This window comes from Nicotiana sylvestris, chromosome 9 (genome assembly GCF_000393655.2).
Source record: "Nicotiana sylvestris chromosome 9, ASM39365v2, whole genome shotgun sequence".
NCBI lineage: Eukaryota > Viridiplantae > Streptophyta > Magnoliopsida > Solanales > Solanaceae > Nicotiana > Nicotiana sylvestris.
Window position 1 is genome coordinate 113,977,500 of NC_091065.1, and position 20,667 is coordinate 113,998,166.

Genomic DNA, 20,667 nt, shown 5'->3' on the forward strand with positions numbered 1-20,667 from the left:
TTAGCAACTCAAGCCACCTCCGCTGCCTCAAATTAAGGTCTTTCTGCTTAAACAAATGCTGAAGACTGCGATGATCAGTGAATACCTCACAAGATACGTCATATAAATAGTGCCTCCAAATTTTCAAGGCATGAACTATAGCAGCCAACTCTAAGTCATGAATAGGGTAGTTCTTCTCATGGGGCTTTAGCTGACGAGAAGCATAAGCAATAACTCTACCCTCTTGCATCAACACACAGCCAATCCCAACTCTCGAAGCATCACAATATACAATATATGAACCTGTAGCTGATGGTAAAACCAATACTGAAGCTGTGGTCAAAACTGTCTTGAGCTTCTTAAAGCTCTCCTCACACTCATCTGACCATAAATGGAGCACCTTTCTGAGTCAACTTGGTCAAGGGCGACGTAATGGATGAAAACCCTAAACAAACCGGCGATAATAGCCTGCTAATCCGAGAAAACTACGGATCTCTGTGGCTGAGGACTGTCTAGACCAACTCTGCACTGCTTCTATCTTCTTTGGATCAACCTGGATACCTTCACTGGACACTATGTGTCCCAAGAATGCCACAGAACGTAGCCAAAATTCACACTTGGAGAATTTAGCATAAAGCTTCTCCTCCCTCAATCTCTGCAACACTACACGCAAATGTTTGGCGTGCTCCTCCTAGCTACACGAGTACACCAGAATGTCATCAATAAATACAATAACAAAAGAATCCAGATAAGGCCGAAATACACTGTTCATCAAATGCATGAACGATGCTGGGGCATTGGTCAGCCCGAAAGACATGACTAGAAACTCATAGTGACCATATCTAGTCCTGAAAGCTGTCTTAAGAATATCCGAGTCCCTAATTTTTAATTGGTGATAGCCCGAACGAAGATCAATTTTTAAAAACACCCTCGCTCCCTGAAGCATATCAAATAAGTCATCAATGCGAGGTAAATGATACTTGTTCTTCACTGTTACCTTATTTAACTGCCTGCAGCCAATGCACATTCTCATTGTGTCATCTTTCTTCTTCACAAACAGAACTGGCGCAACCCACGGTGACACACTAGGCTGAATGAACCCCTTGTCTAGGAGCTCCTGAAGTTGCTCCTTCAATTCTTTCAACTCTGCTGGTGCCATACGATATGGCGGAATAGAAATGGGCTGGGTGCCCGACACCAAGTCAATGCCAAAATCGATATCCCTATCCGGCGGCATGCCCGGTAGGTCTGCAGGAAATACATCAGGAAAATCCCTCACAACGGGGACAGAATCAATACTAGGAGTCTCAGCTTCAACATCTCGCACAAAAGCTAGATACGATAGACAACCCTTCCCAACCATACACTGGGCTTTCAAGAGGGAAATTACTCTGCTAGGAACATAATCAGTCATACTATGCCACTCGATCCTCGGAACACCCGGAATAGCCAAAGTAATTGTCTTAGCATGACACGGAGATAGCCAATCCATGCCTAGAATAACATCAAAATCTACCATGCTCAACAACAATAAATCAACTCGGGTCTCCAGACCCCCAATAGTCACAATACAAGACCGATACACATGGTCTACAATAATGGTATTGCCCACCGGGATAGATACGTGCACGGGTAAAGCAAGACATCCTTGGGTCGTACCTAAATGATGAGCAAAATATGAGGACACATAAGAATAGGTGGATCCGGGATAAAATAAGACAGAGGCATCTGTGTGGCAGACTGAGATAATACCTGTGATAACAGCATCTGACGCAATGACATCTGTCCTGCCTAGAATAGCATAGAAACGAGCCTGGCCACCGCCTGATCGTCCTCCCCCTCTGGGGCGACCTCTAGCTTCCTGGCCTCCACCCCTAGCTGGCTGGGCAGGTGCTGAAGAAACTGGAGCAGAAGACGAAGGTTGGCCCCTCTGTTGAAACTGACCACCACGAAGTCGAGGACACTGCCTCTTTATATGACCAAACTCTTCGCACTCGTAGCAACTACCAGGTATTGGAGAAGGGAACTGGAGGGAACCCCTTGCACCTGAATGACCAGCCGATGCACTCGGCGTAGATGAACCCTGAACTGAAGGGGCATAGGATGAGCTCTGAGCTGGGGGAGTGTTAAGTAAAGACTGGCCCTGCTGAAATCCCTGATGACCACGGTCTGAAGATGTCCTACTATACTCTGGATGGGTCGGCTGAGGAGGTCTGAAGGAACGACCTCTACCACGCTGGAACTGGCCCCTAGACGGAGCACCACTGAAATTGCCTAAACCTCTGGGCCTCTTAGCCTCCCTCTCCTCTCTCTCTCTGCGGCGAACTGTCTCAATATCACGAGCGATGTCAACCACCTCCTCGAACGAAGCACCCAATACTCTCTTTCTAGTCATCAAAATGCGGAGAGAGTAGTTAAGACCATTCACGAATCTCTGGATCATCTCATGATCTGTCGGAATCATCCAAGTAGCATGACGAGCCAACTGTGAAAATATGATCTCGTACCGAGTCACGGACATATCTCCTTGAGTCAACCACTCAAACTGCCTACGCAGCTCCTCTCTGCGGGACTGAGGTACATACTTCTCCAGAAATAGAGTGGAGAACTGCTGCCAAGTAAGGGGCGTTGTACCAACAGGTCTACGCCTTTCAAAATCTTCCCACCAGGTAAATGCAGCTCCCTGGAACTGAAATGTAGTAAAAGATATACCACTCGACTCCAAAATCCCTGCGGTGTGAAGCATACGCTGACACTTGTCAAGAAAACCCTGGGCATCCTCGCCCTCTACACCGCTGAATGTCGGAGGCTGGAGCCTACCAAATCTCTCGAGACGACGCTACTCATCGTCTGGCATAGCTGGGACCACAAAGTTCTGAACTGGTGCAACCGGCTGAGCTGGAACAGCTTCCGGTGTCTGCAATCCCTGTACAACCTGTTCAGCTGTGCGATTAACAGGAGTATGTGTGCCTTCCCTGGCTTGTGAAGTAGTTGCGGCTGTAGAGGCTAAGACCGCCTGAGCTAGGCCAATGCAAACTATCAAAATCTGAGCCAAGGTCTCCTGAAGACCCGGAATCACGATAGCCATAGCTGGTGCTCGAACTGGTACAGCTGCTGGAGCCTGATCTGGAACTGGGTCAGCTGGTGGATTAACAGGTGCTGCTCGCGCTACTCTACCTCTGCCACGCCCACGACCGCGTCCACGGCCTCTGGTGGCATCAGTGGGTGGCACTGGTGGTCGTCCACCTCATCCAGTAGCGCGAGTCCTCGCCATCTGCGAGAGAATAGAATGATAGAAAATATTTTTAGTGTTCGGATCAACAAAGTTGCACGACAAGAATTTCAAGAATATGAAGTTTTCCTAAAGGTTCTGCAGCCTCTCGAGGATAAATACAGACGTCTCCGTACCGATCCGCGAGACTCTACTAAACCGGCTCATAACTCGCGAGACCAATTAACCTAGGCTCTGATACCAACTTGTCACGACCCCAACCCCGGTCATAATGGCACCCAACACACTGCTAGGCAAGCCCGACCATTCATCAACATTATCCCAAAATTCTTATTCAGATTATAGATAAATATCACAGAGAATTTACTAAGTCATCACTCTCAAGTGTATAATTAATAATAAAATCTGCGGAAATTCAACTAAAATACCACACCATAGACCAATAGAATCCGGTGTCACGAATATGAGCCTCTAATACAGAATATTCACCTATTACAAGTCTGTTTAGGAAAAATGCAGAATAAAAGATAGAGGTAGAGGGGAGAGATCAAGGTTGCGAACACCATGCAGCTACCTCAATACTCCCCGATACTGCTGCTCAGCTAAACAAATCCTCACTCAGCATGTGGTGTACCTGGATCTGCACGCAAGGTGCAGGGAGTAATGTGAGTACTCCGACCCAGTGAGTAATAAACATAAATAAAGGCTGAGAATAAGAAATCGTGGAAAAATACAAAGTAAACTATAACTGGCAGTTTAGAACAACAATAGTGAAGCAACAAGTCAATTAAATCAGAGTACCAAATACTGAGACGAGTATAACAGATAAAAACAAATGCATGAGTGCATGCAATGCATATGATGGTACTCTCTAGTATCCACTGCAGCGTGCAGCCCGAGCCATCCATTTTATTTATCGTCGACGGCGCTCACTGGGGGTGTGTACAGACTCCGGAGGGGCTCCTACAGCCCAAGCGCAATATCAAGTCATCTCGTGGCATCAAATCTAGGCCCTCGGCCTCATATTAATATCAGTATAATCAAACGGGCTCTCAACCTCAATATCAATATAACACTGCTGCGCGCATGCAGCCCGATCCATGCTCAGTCCAGAAATCATCATAAGCCCCTTGGACATTTGTAAAACAGTAGTTCTCAGCCCGAAATATCATTTAGAAATATCATTTAAGTTTTTAAATCTTAGAAAGATGGTTGAGTTTGCAAAACAGTATTTAAAACCTTGGACTGAGATCAAATGATATGCATGTATGCGAAAACAGTGATGTCAATCCCTAAAGGATTTAAATAATTGGCAAGAAGCCCAAATGTAACAATTAAATCCAAGTAAGGATGATTCTCAATTTAGTTCAAGTAGAAAATACGGTAAAAACATCTCTCGGGACGGACCAAGTCGCAATCCCCAACGGTGCTCTACCCCACGCCCGTTATCCGGCGTGTAAGTTACCTCAATATAGCGTTACGATGTGAAATTCCGGGGTTTCAAACCCTCAGGACATCATTTACATCAATTACTCACCTCAAACTGGCCAAAACTCTAGCTCGTTATGCCCTTGCCTCTCAAATTGGCCTCCATGCGCGTCGAATCTATCCAAAATTAGAACGAATATGTCACAATATGCTAAGGGAACATAGCCCAAGCGAAAACATTCGAAAATATCATAAAATTTCGAAATTAGCAAAACCCGAACCCCGAGCCCACGTCTCGGAATCGGGTAAAATTTACATTTTTAGAATCCTCATACTCTCATGAGTATAACCATACCAAAATTATCCAATTCTGATACCATTTGGTCCTTCAAATCATCATTTTACATTTTTGAAAGGTTCCACAATTTTCTTCCCAAATTCCATCTCAAATCACGAATTAAATGATGAATTCAGTGATAGATTCATGTACTCTAACCAAATCTGAGTTAGAATCACTTACCCCAATCAATTTCTTGAAAAACCTTCGAAAAATCGCCAAAATTCGAGCTCTCTAGGTCAAAATATCAAATAAAACCTAAAACCTCGTATTTATAGGGTACCCCTCGGATTCTGACACCGCTGACCGCACAAAAATGACCGCGGTCCGCGCAAAACCAGCAGGGTCCGCGCAAAAACGACCGCGGCCGCGCAGGTCTTGCTCTGCAAGGACATGCTTTAGTATTTTGGCCATAAATTTTGCTACAGATGTCCAAATTGTGATATCTTTACCGTTCTGGAAACTAGCAACAAAGGGCTACAACTTTCATTTTTAAATCACCTCAAAATTCCTTGTGGATCAAAAGATATGAGCTTCCGAAGTAGGACCAGCAACCTGCAGTGTTCAGTGACCGCGGCCTCTTTGACGCGGTCAGTGCTAGGCCAGCGCGCCCATCGCGGAAAGGAGTGCGGTCCGCGCCACAACTGCTGCCCCCTCCATTTTCTAAGTTCCGGGGTATCCGTACTCGCTCAAAACTCACTCGAAACAAGCCCGAGGCCCCTGGGACCTCAACCAAAAGTACCAACGCATCCTAAACATTATTCAACCTCGTTCCAATCATCAAAACACCTCGACTAACACCAAAAATCATCAAATCACATCGAATTCAAGCCTATGAATCTCAAGAACTTCCAAATTCCATTTTTGATCAAAAATCCAACCAAACCACGTCCGAATGACCTCAAATTTTGCAGACAAGTCCAAAGTGACATAGCGAAGTTACAAAAACTCTCGAAATTCCATTCCGACCCTCGGATCAAAATCTCACCTATCAACCGGAATTCGCCAAAATACTAACTTTTGCCAATTCAAGCCTAATTCTACACCGTACCTCCAAAACCACTTCTGATCACTCTCCTAAGTTACAAATCACCTCCCGAAGCTAACCGAACCATCGGAACTCACATCCGAACCCTCTAACACATAAGTCAACATCTGGTTGACTTTTCCAACTTAAGCCTTCTTAAGAGAGACTAAGTGTCTTATTTCTTATTAAAACCACTTCAAATCAACTCGATTACACAAGATATGGATAATGAAGCATAAGGAAGCTGAAAATGGGGAAAACGGAGCGGTAACTTATGAGACGACTGGCCGGGTCGTCACACAATGGTCCATTGGAGGTATCTGAATATATGTTTTCAGTGTCTTTGTATTGGCGAAGAACTAAATCTTTCCAATAAGCTTACTGAGAAAGCTATATCTGGTCAGAAATTATTGGCAAGATACATTAATGCCCCAATTGCACTAAGATATGGTACTTCGGCACCAAGAAGCTCTTCATCATTTTCATGAGGTCGGAATGGATCTTTCTTTATATCAAGTGATCTCACAACCATCGGGGTACTCAATGGATGTGCTTTATCCATATAGAATCGCTTTAAAATCTTTTCGGTGTATGTTGATTGATGGACAAATATTCCATCTTTCATATACTCAATTTGTAGACCAAGACAAAATTTTGTCTTTCCAAGATCTTTCATTTCAAATTCTTTCTTCAAACAGTCTACTGTTTTTGGAAGCTCCTCAGGAGTTCCAATGATATTTAAATCATCAACATACACAGCGATTATAACAAATTCAGATCCAGACCTTTTTATAAAGACACAAGGACAAATTGGATCATTCTTGTACCCTTGTTTCAACAGGTATTTTCACTTAGGCGATTGTACCACACATGACCTGATTGTTTCAATCCGTATAAAAATTTCTGAAGCTTTATTGAACAAGTTTCTCTAAAACTTTTATATGCTTCTGGTACTTTAAATCCCTCAGGTACTTTCATAAAAATTTCGTTGTTTAATGATCCATACAAATAGGTTGTAACAACATCCATTAGATGCATATCAAGTTTTTCTTGCACTGCCATATTTATGAGATACCTGAAGGTGATAGCATCCACTACAGGAGGATATGTCTCCATATAATCAATTCCAGGCCTTTGGAAAAACCTTTGTGCCACAAGTCGCGCTTTATATCTAACGACTTTATTTTTATCATTTCGTTTTTGCACAAAAACCCATTTATACCCTACTGGCTTTATGCCTTCAGGTGTTCGAACTATGGGTTCGAAGACTTCACGTTTTCCAAGGTTAAGTCTGCCTAGATAGCGTCTTTACATTTTGGCCAATCATTTCTTTGTCTACATTCATTGACAGATTTTGGTTCAAGATCCTATCTTGTTGCATTATTTCAACAACAACATTATAAGCAAAAATGTTATCGATAAAAATATTATTTCGGTTCCATCTTTTCCCGGTTGAGACGTAACTTATTGATATCTCTTCATTTTTATTATTTTCAGGTACCTGGACCTCCCCTAAGGTCTTATCATTTGTTACGTCTTGGGGCTCTTCTTGAGCCACTACCTCTGTGTTATGTTCACTTTGATCACTTGCTCCTTTACTTCAAGCATGGCTTAGACTCATTTGCTTTAATTAATTGTACGGCCGGTATATCATCTCGAATTGGAGCATTAGCAGCTGGAATATGTGACTTAGCCACCCTTGGTAGGTCAGTGAATGCATCTGACAATTGATTTGCAATATTTTACAAATGAATAATATTTTGAACCTCTTGTTCACATTGATTTGTTCGAGGATCTAAATGAGACAGTGATAATGCATTCCAATTTATCTTCTTTTTCAGCTACTTATTTTCCCCCCCTAATATTAGATATACTGATTCATCAAAATGGCAATCAGAAAATCTTGCCGTAAATAAATCTCCAGTCATCGGCTTTAGATATTTTATAATAGAAGGAAACTCATATCCAACATATATCCCCAACCTTCTTTGAGGACCCATCTTTGTGCATTATGGTGGAGCAATTGGAACATATATCGCACAACCAAAGATTCTAAGATGGGAAATATTTAGCTCCTGACCAAAAGCCAATTGCAATGGGGAGACTTTATGATAACTTGTGCCTGTGGGCCTTATCTGCACAAGTGTTGCTGCGTGCAAAATAGCATGACCCCATACTGAAGTGGGAAGTTTTGTTCTCATATGCATTGGTCTAGTGATTAATTGGAGGCGTTTGATCAATGATTCTGCTAGACCATTTTGTGTATGAACATGAGCAACCGGATGCTCAATTGTTATCCCAGTTGAAATACAATAATCATTAAAGGCTTGGGATGTAAACTCACCAGCATTATCAAGACGAATTGTCTTAATTGCATAATCTGGAAATTGTGCTCTTAGCTTTATTATTTGAGCCAACAATCTCGCAAATGCCATATTGCGAGTTGATAGTAAGCACACATGTGACCATCTTGTAGATGCATCTACCAAAACCATATAATATTTGAATGGTCCATATTGAGGGTGAATGGGCCCACATATATCACCCTGTATACGTTCCAAAATTGCAGAGGATTTCATCCTAACTTTAATAGTTGATGGTCTAATAATTAATTTTCCTTGAGAACATGCAACATAAGAGAATTCCTTAAATTGAAGAATCTTCTGATTCTTCATTGCATGTCCATGTGAATTCTCAATTATTTTATGCATCATATTAGAACCAGGATGCCCAACCGGTCATGCCAAATAATAAAATTATCTTGATTAGTAAACTTCTCGTTTACTATGGCATGTGTTTCAATCCTGCTAATACTTGTGTAGTATAAGCCGGAGGAAAGAGCAGGTAACATTTCAAGCACATATTTCTTACCGGACATTATTGTAGTAATATAAAGATATTCAATCTTTTCATCATTTGTAGTCTCAATATGATAGCCATTTTGGCGAATATCTTTGAAACTTAATAAGTTTCTTTGAGATTTACTACAATATAGTGCTTCATCAATAGCCAAATTTGTTCCTCCTGGTAGTAATAAATTGGCTCTTCCAGAACCTTCAATTAATCTTGTACTACCGGATATTGTATTAACATTCGCTTCTTTCATTACCAAATAAGAGAAATATCTCTTATCTTTTAAAATAGTGTGTGTTGTAGCACTATCCAGAAGACATATATCATCTTTATTAATCTTGAGTCCAACTGAAGACTAGAGAATTTTCATATTCTTCATAAAAAAAATAAAAAATACATCATAAGAAATATGAAAGACAAACCAAAAAAAACATTAAGAAATATATTAGGAATGTAGAAACTAGCAACACATGATGCATTAGGAAAATACACTCAAGACAAATAAACTAGTTGCAAACATAAAAATAATAATTTTTATAGCTTCATTCCCAGTAAGATGATTAGTTTTTCAGTCAATATCCTCAAAGAAGTCTCTAGCTTCTAAATGAGTAATATTTGTTAGGCCTCCAAAATCATCATCTTTATATGCAAGATGTGCCTTAGAATCATATTTGTTTGAGGGACCTGCTTCATCATCATTATTTTGAAAGGTCAAGTATGCCTCTACATTATTTTCTTTTTTTCTTTCTGAGAGAGGCTTGATAAAGTTTGACAAAATGATCTGGCGTACGACAAATGTGTTCCCAATGACCATTCATACAACATCGGTGACACATACTAGTTTTACCTTTTGAATGATTAATTTGAGAACCCTTATTGTTCTCCAATTTATTTCCACCATAATGACGATAATTGTTTCATCCCCTGCCACGTCCACGTTTACGACCATGTCCACTACCACGGTAATTATTTTGTTTTCTGTCAAACTTATCATATGTTGCTACAGTATTCACTTCCGGAAATGGAGCTGACCCAGTGGGACGGACTTCATGATTTTTCATTAATAGAGTATTATTCTGCTCTGCCACAAGTAGGCATGTGATTAACTCAGAATATTTCTTAAAACTTTTTTCACGGTATTGTTGTTGTAGCACCACATTTGAAGCGTGAAAAGTAGAAAATATTTTTTTCAACAAGTCCTCATCTGTGATAGTGTCTCCACATAATTTTAGTAGTAGAACTGACTTTAAAGATAGCAAAATTATACTCACTTACGGTTTTAAAGTCTTGCAGCCTTAAATGTATCCACTCATACTGAGCTTTCGGTAATACCGTAAGTTTTAAGTGGTCATACCGATCCTTCAAATTAATCCATAATTCAAGTGGATCTTTTACGGTTAAATATTCAGTTTTTAACCCTTCATGTAGATGATGACAAAGGAAAATTATGGCCTTCGCTTTATCCTGATTTGATGCTTCATTTTCTTGTATAATAGCATTTCCAAGACCTTTAGCGTCAAGGTGAATTTCAGCATCAAAGACCCATGATAAATAGTTCCTCCCGGTGATGTCAAATGCCACAAATTCAAGTTTTGATAAATTTGACATAGTGAAAACTATCATAAAAGATGAATAAGTTAGAGAAATAATTATAATAATAAACAATTAATGAAAACAAAACGATTAAAGTAAAAGAAATGAAAATAGAGTTATATCATGTTAACAATCTACTATTTCATTTTATTCTTGCCATAAAGTAGAAATTACATACTTGTTTCATTTCACTTTATATTATTGATATATATGTGTTAATAGAATTGAACGTGACTAACATTATTTATATGTTCCAATAAATATAAAGTAATTAAAAAATTATTGCTTGTCAATTCATTTCTCACAGTTCTTCAAAATGCCTTAAAGATATGTTTTGATCCAGGGAGTCCATGACATTAGTGCATAGCTAGTTTGATGACTTTGAGGTCCTCTAAGAGTTGAGCACGGAAGGAAATAGTTATTTTATCACTGTAATGTACTTAAACTATTTAAGATGCCCAAGAGCACAAGTAATCTGCAAACAATGAGCATATGATATGTACTGTCATAATAAAATGATTATAATGATACATACCTTAATAAAATATGGCTCAACTTAGCGGGAGTTAAGAATAAAATTAGAGCTTCATGCTGATAACGTGTTATAAAATAAAAACAATGCAGTAAAATGTAAATAAGAAGAGATAGAAAGAAGGAAGAAGTCTTTTCTTCTTTCACTTTGGTGTATCTTTCCATTGCAATTACATAGCCTTTTATAGGCATAAAAAGTAAAGATGATGGACATAAAGTAGGAGATTTAATCTTTAAGCTATTCACAACATAGGCATCCAATGTAGCATCCAATATACAAACTATGCTATTCACAATATGAGCATCCAATGTACAAACTATTTATAATATTTCTAACAATAAACACAAAAAATGACTCATTTTCCGGAGAAGAATGCTTCTATCATGTCAAACACAGAGTAATAATTTGGGTTTGAGAAAAAATACCTCTTCGTCTTTCAAACGACAATATTTCTTTTTTCGTCTCTATCAAAAGAAATGACAAGTTAATAAATTTGAATGCAATTTAACTTAAATTTTTCATTTTACCCTTAATAATAAATTTTTACGGCTACATAAATATTATAATATATTTAAAATTATAAATTTCAAAAGCCTCATAATCATTCAAATACTAACATATTGAAGATCAAATTTCAGCAATTATTTTTAAACATCATGCTCAGTCAAACTTTATTTCATAAATTGAAACTCAAGGAAATAAATAATCGGTCAAACTTTTACATGTGATAATTTTGTTCAATGCTAGTATTAATATAAATATCCCCGTTTATAAAAAAGGAAATAGATAATTGGGGTGGTGGAATTGACGGTTATGATTCAAAAAGAAGATTGTCTAAGGTGGATGGATGATGCTACGCCGAAGCTAAACTGCAGGATTGAACATTGCGTTGGGAATGCTATTTACTAAACTTTTTTGGAAGCAGATAGGAGTGAATAAGGATATACTATCCCATGGTCAAAGCTGTCCTCGCCTTATCATTATTTTATTTTGGAAATTTCTCAGTTGTCTTTTCCGAGATTTTAACTTGATTAACAATACCTTTATCCTTTTCATGTAAATGATATAACTTTACTGAAAAATATGTAACTAGCATAAACATTGAATCTAGGAGTTAATATGTCCGCCATGTAGAAATATTATGATGGTTGCCTTATTTGGATGGTGAGATTTGTTGTGGAGCAAGGTTGTGTTAGTTATAGTCTTTAATTCAAACGTAAAGATTTTATCCTACGTCTTATTTAGTCGGCCCCATTTAATTTATATCTACTTTTTAAAAAAAGTTTAAATAGTACTCAAAGTGCAGCATTTTCCTCCTCCTCCCTTTTTTTTTTCTTTTTCTTCTTCTTCTCCTTCTTTGGTGTGAAAACAAAGATGGCGGTAGATTTTTATGATGTTTGTAAGCAAGTTTTAAGGTAGTTTATAATATTTTATAGTAGTGAGTTGCTGTGACGCTCCTTTCTTTGCTGATGCTTAGAGTTTCTTCTTCTTAATTGCAAAATGGGTTTCTCATATTTGTTCTTGCTGTTTTAATAAATTGATGATTGGAATTTATTCTTTATGATATTTGGAGGTTATGTTTTAAGTTTGAGCTCATTTGAAGTAGATTTAGGTGTTGAATCGTGTGTTGGATAGTTGAAATTCAAATAACAAATTTATGTTTCTGGACAATTTGCAATTCACATCTATTTGGGCCTTAAGTGCATGAAAATATAGGTTGTACTCCATACCTATTTGACCTTAACTGCATCTTTAGTGTAATTTTTTCACTGGCCTTAGATCTATTTGGCCTTAAATGCATTTAAGTGTAATTTTTTCACTTCAAATCTATTTGACCTTAAGTTCATGAAAACATTTGTTGCACTTTAAACCTATTTGGCCTTAAGTGCAATTTTTGTACTTTAGACTTAATTGGCCTTAAGTGCATTGCACAACAGATTATTTTTTTTTTCTTTAACTTCAGACCCGTTAAGTCTGAAGTAGATCCTAAAGTAGGTAGACTTGTAAACTTTTGTGCAAAGTGTGTATAAGCTTTAATGGTGATCCCAAAATTGGGTAGAGATGCAAATGTCCCAATTCTAACGCCATTAATGTTTTAATGAAGTATGGTGAACCGATTGATATGTTAGCATGAGAATATAAATACAAGAACTGGAGAAAAATAAACACATATAGTGCGAGTTCAAATATGCAATAGCTGATAATTCAATCAGGGTCCAAGTAAATATGACCGTTACCCGAGTAAAAGACAGAGAGAATCAGGTTGAGAAACCTGAAATAAACTCTGTCCGAATCACTAATCAGCCAAACGGAGAAGCAAGAATGGTAGGTGGAAGGACATTAATATACAAGTGCATATGTGGTATTTTATTAATGCATCTGACAGGGAAAGGACTTCCTGCTCTATTTGTTAAACATTAAAATTTAAAAATATAAGAGGCAAGGAAAAGAAAACATTTAAACAGCAAAAATTGAAATAAAAAATATCTCACCAAGAAATCTAACAGGCTGGCACGTTCCAGATTGTGGCTTCTAGCCTTAAACATTTTGGTGAAAATTGAAAAAAAAAAGGAATAAAAGTTAAAGGAAAGAAACAAAAAAGACCACAGTTAACAACTGTAAATAATTTTTTCTTTCTTTCTTTTGGTCCTACCAAAAAGCAATATTGATATTGCGGTGTTAGGCTCATAGAGGGACACTGATCACTTCTATAATTATCGCATATTTGTGTATATCTGTTAGTTAGTAAGTAAAAAAGAAATGAAACAATCTTGTTGCACAATCACATCATGTTGAAATTTTCTAATTATATTGTAATTAATCAGTGCTTTTCTTTAAAGAAAAAAAGAATGTAAGTCTTATTGCCTTTCAGTATTCGATAACTGGTCATGTTGCAAATTCGAATATGATTATATCTATTCTTCTTGGTAGGGGTGTGCAAACCGAACCGAAAAATCGCACCGAACCGAAAAATCGCACCAAACCGAAAAGTCAAAACTAAATCGATTAAAAAATCCGACATGGTTTGGTTTGATTTGGTTTGGTATTGAGTAAAAAAATCCGAACCAACCCGGCATATAAATATATAATTTTTATATATACTTTTAAGATTTTATATAGAATTTTCTTTAAAAAATATCTAGAAATATTTGGGATTCTCTTGCGGGATATAAATTTTAATAGAATATGAAGTGCTCCATATTTATTGACCTTAAATAATGGGTTATTATCACTTTCTTATTAAGTGTTACTGAAATGCGTCTATCTCTTTGTTCTTCCATATTCATATCATATGTTAAGATCTATTAAACTTTTATATCTTTTTCGATGGTTATTAATATTTAGGTATCATATTGATTTTATGTTTAATTACTAAATTCGGTTAACCTGAAAGTGTATAGCAACGAAAAATTATTGTCAGACGACTAACTATTATGTGTTACTAATAGAATTCTTCCATAAGAATATTTTAATAGATAATATGTTTGCCAATTTTTTATATTTTTACTAAATAAATATTTACTTATCAAATATTTAACAAAGTAAGATTGAAATAATTTTTAAGTAACAAAAACCCCAAAAATCCAAAAAACCCGACAAAACCGAACCAATCCAAACCGATATAGTTGGTTTGGTTTGATTTTGATAAAAACCAAACCAACCCGGTCCATGTACACCCGTGCTTCTTGGTATTACCATAGGTCTTTTCTACTTTCTCAATAATAAATATTCCAAAACATTGTCCTTTACTGAAAAAAGCATTTTTGACCCTTTTGATGGCTAAATAAGTGGTAGGTCATTTATGGACAATGGCGTAGCTAGGATTCTTTTCTCGCTTTTCTAATGGTGATTAGATTCGTGAAGTTCTGATGTATGTTAGAGCAGGCCCTGCTTGACCAATGATTGAACGAAAAATCTTCAAATCTGTACTTCCTTTTTATTGCTTCTTTATTCTCTAAACCTTTTGAACATTAGATCCGAAAGGTAGAAAAGAGAACCTTTAAAAAAAATAGGACCATAATGCAGAAAGGAATACCAAATCCTAGCTCTGAAATCCATTCTTTATTTTGTGGGGCCATTTAGTAACCGATATAATTTGGGATAATATTAAGTCCATCATTATTATAATCCCTATGCTGACAAAAAAAATCCCTACATAACTTTGTATGCGAACCAAACAACTGACTCAACAAACCTAACAGTACCAGACATGATTGCAAAAAATAGTTCACCGGTTCCACTGAATGCTCATATGCAGTTATACTTCAGATGCGAATAAATTGGAGAAGTATTAGAAGGGAAAGCTTACCAAGAGAACCAGTGCACTATTTAAGAATAGCATAGATAGTTCAGTACAAATAGAAAATATCAGACTTCAAAGTTCAAACTACGGAGAGCTTCTGTAATGACTGAGCCGGGAAATATATGGCAGTTTTCCTGTGGAACAAGACCCAGAATATGATAACATGACATGGAATTTTTCTGATTGTACCCGTTTCAAATGAGGCTCCTTACAAAAGAAAAAAATCATAACTAGGTCTTACAAAAGTGAAAAAGAAGACCTTTGCAAACAGACGACACCAAAATTTTGTTTATACAACTGATGCCTCTTAGGCAGTCATCACTCATCTTTGCACTACTTCTTTGCACCACTGGAGGACTCAGGCTGTGGTTTTATTATATTTAATTGACCACCATCCTTAGTAGCAAATGTAGCTGCTTTTACTTCATTGCAGTGATTTATAAACTTTGTCAACTCCTGGTCGCAGAAAAGAACAATGCAAAATAATGAGACAAATGCAATCAATAAAAAGCGCAATAGCTATATCAATTCTTGCTTTTGAGATAAATCTAGGAATTCCACTTAGAGTTGCCACATAATTATTTTGAAACTCGACATCGCAAAAAATACCGCGACGCAACAGTAAAACTTATTACTTCTTATATAACTAACTTATCTTATGTGATGAGCATGGAGTTTCTTAAAATTTACTTATATGTTAGCAAAGGACAAAATTATTCAATAAGTACTTGGATAAGTTTATTGGAGGAAACTTCACATGATTGTCCAAGTAGAATTGTTTACCTGAATATAACCTTTATGGAGATGTGAGCTACGGTAAAATACTGTTATCTGTGGATTCATGTAAAAGACTCGAAATCCCAAAATGGAAAGTACATCATATAAATTGGAACAGGCTAATAGAGGGAGTTGAACTAGTACTAAAACTTAAAAACACCAGTGAAGCTGGAATATTGAATACCCTTTATGAGGTCAATCAATCCAACATGCTAAAAGGTTAATGCAAACACAAGATGACAAAACAATCTAATTTTACCAATATCATTATAATTTAGTTAATGGCTGCTTCTAAGTGACAATGAATAGATAGTTTTGCAAAAAAGCACATAGACACAGACTTAATCATTTGCTAAAAACCAGCAATTGAATTGTTAAAGCAGTCAATGCCCAAGTTCCCTTTACCAACTGAGTCAGCTTGTCACGTACAGAGATACCACTATACATTACCATTTAAACCTGTATATTAGTTGAGCAAATGATTTGATACTAAAATTTTAAAGTTGAAGGTACAGCTGAATAACTTTTTCTTCAACCACAGAAATCATGCCAGCAGTCAATAGTTTGAAGAAATTAATAAGTTTAAAGACTTTAACCTGAGCAATGGTATCTAAACAAAACATAGCTGGACGTACCCAACGCCAAGCGAAAAGAGAAAAACAAAGAAAGTGCAACTACATATTGTGCCGCCTACCATTTCGGTTCTTTCTGCTCCACTACATCCTTGTGTCCAGAATATATGAAATCAGCATAATATCATTCTTCATAACCCTAAACTTAACCACTTGTGGCATCTACATTCAAGTACTTGAAGGTTGCATAAATAAAAACAACCTAATGTTTGAGCAGAATTGATGCTTTTGCAAATCTATCACAGATAAGCTAAGCCTGACCAGTCTGAAGTCTTTCAGCTCTTTTAAGCAGAAAACAAACCAGATGTGTTACCCTACTATAGCACCCTAATCACTTTTTATTTATTCATTTATCAGGAGCACGCTAATAACTTATTTAACACCCTCCTCAAACACTCTTTTTAGTTTTGTTTGCACCGGTCCCATGTTTCCTCTGGGAATACAGAATTAAGACAGCAGACTAAGTGGACTATGAAACTCAAGGAAGCCCTTTACCAAAAAAAAAAAGAAAAAAAAGAGGATTTTAACTAGCCACCTTTCCACAAACCCACCCCTACTATTGTAGCAACTTTACACCCAGCAGTAACATATTACATTTCCTGATGCGAACCATATATATGCATAATACTTGGCAAAGAAAATAAGCTTCAACCGCAGCTCCACTGCTACTGTTTTCCCCACTATCCTGAACTTAATTAAAGTAAAAACGAAAAGTGACATAAGAAAATAATTTACAACACGTACGGGAAAAATGACTTTAGTCCTTTACGGGTCTAAGTAATTTTCCACTCTCTCCTACTCCTCCTAACTACTCCTACAAAACATATGCCCACTCCTATTCATCACCAAAAACCACACCCCTTCCTCAAACCCAACCTCCAGAACTATTACATTCTATGTACTCAATTACTCGTTTTTTGTGCTTGGATGATGTAAAATGTGTTCAAGTTTTTTTTCTTCCATTGGTAAATTGTTTTAGTTCAAAGACTAGTTTTGAGTTTTTACACTCTGGTTACAACAAGTGACATGAAGTAAACCGTTGAGATAATTTATCCCAGCTGGTGCAAAACATGCACCAGCTGTTGTTGTTGGTGGTGGTGGTGGTGCAAAACATGCTGGCAATTTATGTTAATTAAGCACATAAATAACTCAAAATACCATAAATTATAAACCTCAAAATCACAAAGCATGGATGAGAGAGTACTCACCCGATCGACATCCATCTGCTTTGTATTCTTTGACGGCTTCACAGCTCTTTTCCCTGCAATTGAGAATAGTTGTAAGCCCCAAATTAATAGACGCTATAACACAATCAATGGGACAACGCACAAAAGAAACAGATATATACCTTTGCGAATTTGAGGGGCTTTTCCATGACGACTAGGTACTGATTTCTTCTTCTGTTGCCCTTTGAATAGACCTGCCTTTTGTGTCATTTTTCAACCCTCTTCCTCAATTGGTTTGAACGGATGCTAGGGTTTTGTGGGATGCTAGGGTTTATATTTACCCGATTCGTCGAATTGCGGTTCTGAATGAACATATAGACCGGTTCGGGTCCTTCTATGTGGACTAACCGTGCACCGGTCTCGTTCTTGTTTTAATTTCTCTTCTTTTTTTTCTTTCATTTTTCTACTACCGATAATAATTGTTTTTCCTTTTTTTGCCTTGAAATTACTGTTCCCGTCCTATAAAGAATGGCACAATAATGGTCCTATTATAAAATAAAGACTGTAAAGTAAAGACATAAAGAGAAACTGATATATTATTCGAATTCAAACTGATGTACATAATGAACTGTAATCTCTTCTGTTTATAGAAGAAAGGAAGTTGTTGTGTAAGCTGCTACTGCAAGCTGCTGTGTAAGCTGCTACTACACCAGATATGAATAATCTTCTACTGAGAGCAATGTTTATCCATAACGGAGTACTGAATGGATAAGTTCATTGTATAGATAATCTTCTACTAGGGGTAATGATTATCCATAACGGAGTATTGAAAGGATAAGTTCATTGTACCCGGTATGAATAATCTTCTACAAGGGGTAATGTTTATCCATAACCGGGTACCGAAAGGATAAGCTTATTATATCTGGTATGGATAATCTTCTACCGAAGGTAATGTTTATCCATAATCGGGTACCGAAAGGATAAGCTTATTATACCTGGTATGGATAATCTTCTACTGGGGGTAATATTTATCCATAATCGGGTACCGAAGTGATAAGCTTATTCAGGAAGCTTATTTCCAATAGAGTAATAAATAGATAAACATATTTACGACGGAGTCCCATATGGATAAGCTTCTTCATGAAACTTATTTACAACAGAGTACTAAATGAACATCCATAATATAATATATTTATAATACTCCCCCTTGGATGTTCATTAAAAGATAATGTGCCTCATTAAAACCTTACTAGAAAAAATCCCGTGGGAAAAAAATTAAGTGAAGGAAAAAGAGTGCACATATTTAGTAATACGCATTGCTGGCTGCCTCATTAAAAACCTTATAAGGAAAACCCCGTGGGAAAAACCTTAGTAAGGGAAAAAGAGTACAACGCGCATTTTACTCCCCCTGAAGAAAACCTTATTTCAAATATTTGAGTCTCCGCATTCCAATCTTGTAAACCATATTCTCAAAAATTGAAGTTGGTAAAGACAATTTGCTGGATTGTCATTTGAACTAATTTGATGTACATCAATGTCACAAATTTCCTGAAGATCATGTATGTAGAATAATTCTGGTGAAATGTTCTTCGTTCTATCTACTTTTTATAAATCTCCCTTTAATAGGGCTATGCATGAAACATTGTCTCCGTATAATATTGTGGGTCTTTTATCACATTCCAACCCACATGTTTCTCAAATGAATCACTGATCTCAATCATATTCACTCCCTGCTTGCCGGTTTGAGATCGAGCTTTATGGGTATCGGATAAATAACCTGCATCTGCATTACCAATACGATCTGCACCACTTTTGTTAGCATTAGCAAGATAAATAAGTGCACCATCTACACCGAGATAGAGTATTTCAGGACCAAGGAGCTCCTCATCCTCTTCTAGAGGTTGGAACGGATCCTTATTCACTTCAAGTGATTGAATATTCATTGGTGTACTTAATGGGTACACTTTGTCCATGTAAAAGTATTTTTAAGACCCTCTTGGAGCTCTTCCGGAGTTCCAATAAGATTTATGTCACCAACATAAACAGCAAGTGTAACAAATTTTGATGACATTTTCTTTATAAAAATACATGGACAAATAACATAATTTATGTAACTTTCTTTCAGCAAATATTTACTGAGGCGATTATACCACACGCGCACAGATTGCTTTAAACCGTACAAAGATCTTTATAATTTGATCGAGTACATTTCTCAAGACTTTGAATTATATGCTTCGGGCATTTTCAATCCTTCAAGGATCTTCATATAGATTTAGCCAAATAAGTCATATAGGTTAAGACTTGTATCTAAATGGTATGACATCTTCAAGTGTCTGGACTGCTAGTCCGATCCTCACAATCTTTTACAATATTGTGCACTATATTGTATTAAATATATCGTCGACGATCATTTTGTGTCAGTTCCGAAGCGACATAACTTGTGGAGATCTCATCACTTTCTTTATTTTCAGGTACCTGAACTTTTTCGGGAGTTTCATGAAATGTTATGTCGTGGGCTCTTCTAGAGCTTATTTCCTCCTCATTATGATCATTTTGATCATTAGCTCCTACTATTTTTCAAGGATTGTTACCTTTGGAACCGATTGGTCTACCACGCTTCATGCGTACAGTAAACTCTATCCTTCAGGGACTTTAATTTTAATAGGAGCATTTGCAGCTGAAATATGATATTTAATTTTGGATCAGCAAATGCTTCTGGCATTCGACTTGAATTATCTTCTAAGTGAGGATCATGATAATTCGATTCATATAGCATATTTTTCAACTGTTTATTCCATCCCCCAAATG

General features: G+C 37.1%; 1 protein-coding gene across 1 annotated transcript; it reads right to left on the reverse strand.

Moving 5' to 3' along the window:
• Positions 1–15,286: 15,286 nt before the first annotated feature.
• On the reverse strand, positions 15,287–18,255 carry LOC104227880 (uncharacterized). Its single transcript, XM_009780248.2, has 3 exons — positions 18,042–18,255; positions 17,902–17,954; positions 15,287–15,740 (listed from the first exon to the last, which is right to left on the reverse strand). The coding sequence occupies exons 1-3, from the start codon at positions 18,127–18,129 to the stop codon at positions 15,618–15,620; spliced, it is 264 nt and encodes an 87-aa protein (XP_009778550.1). The 5' UTR covers positions 18,130–18,255; the 3' UTR covers positions 15,287–15,617.
• Between the last annotated feature and the right edge of the window lie 2,412 nt (positions 18,256–20,667).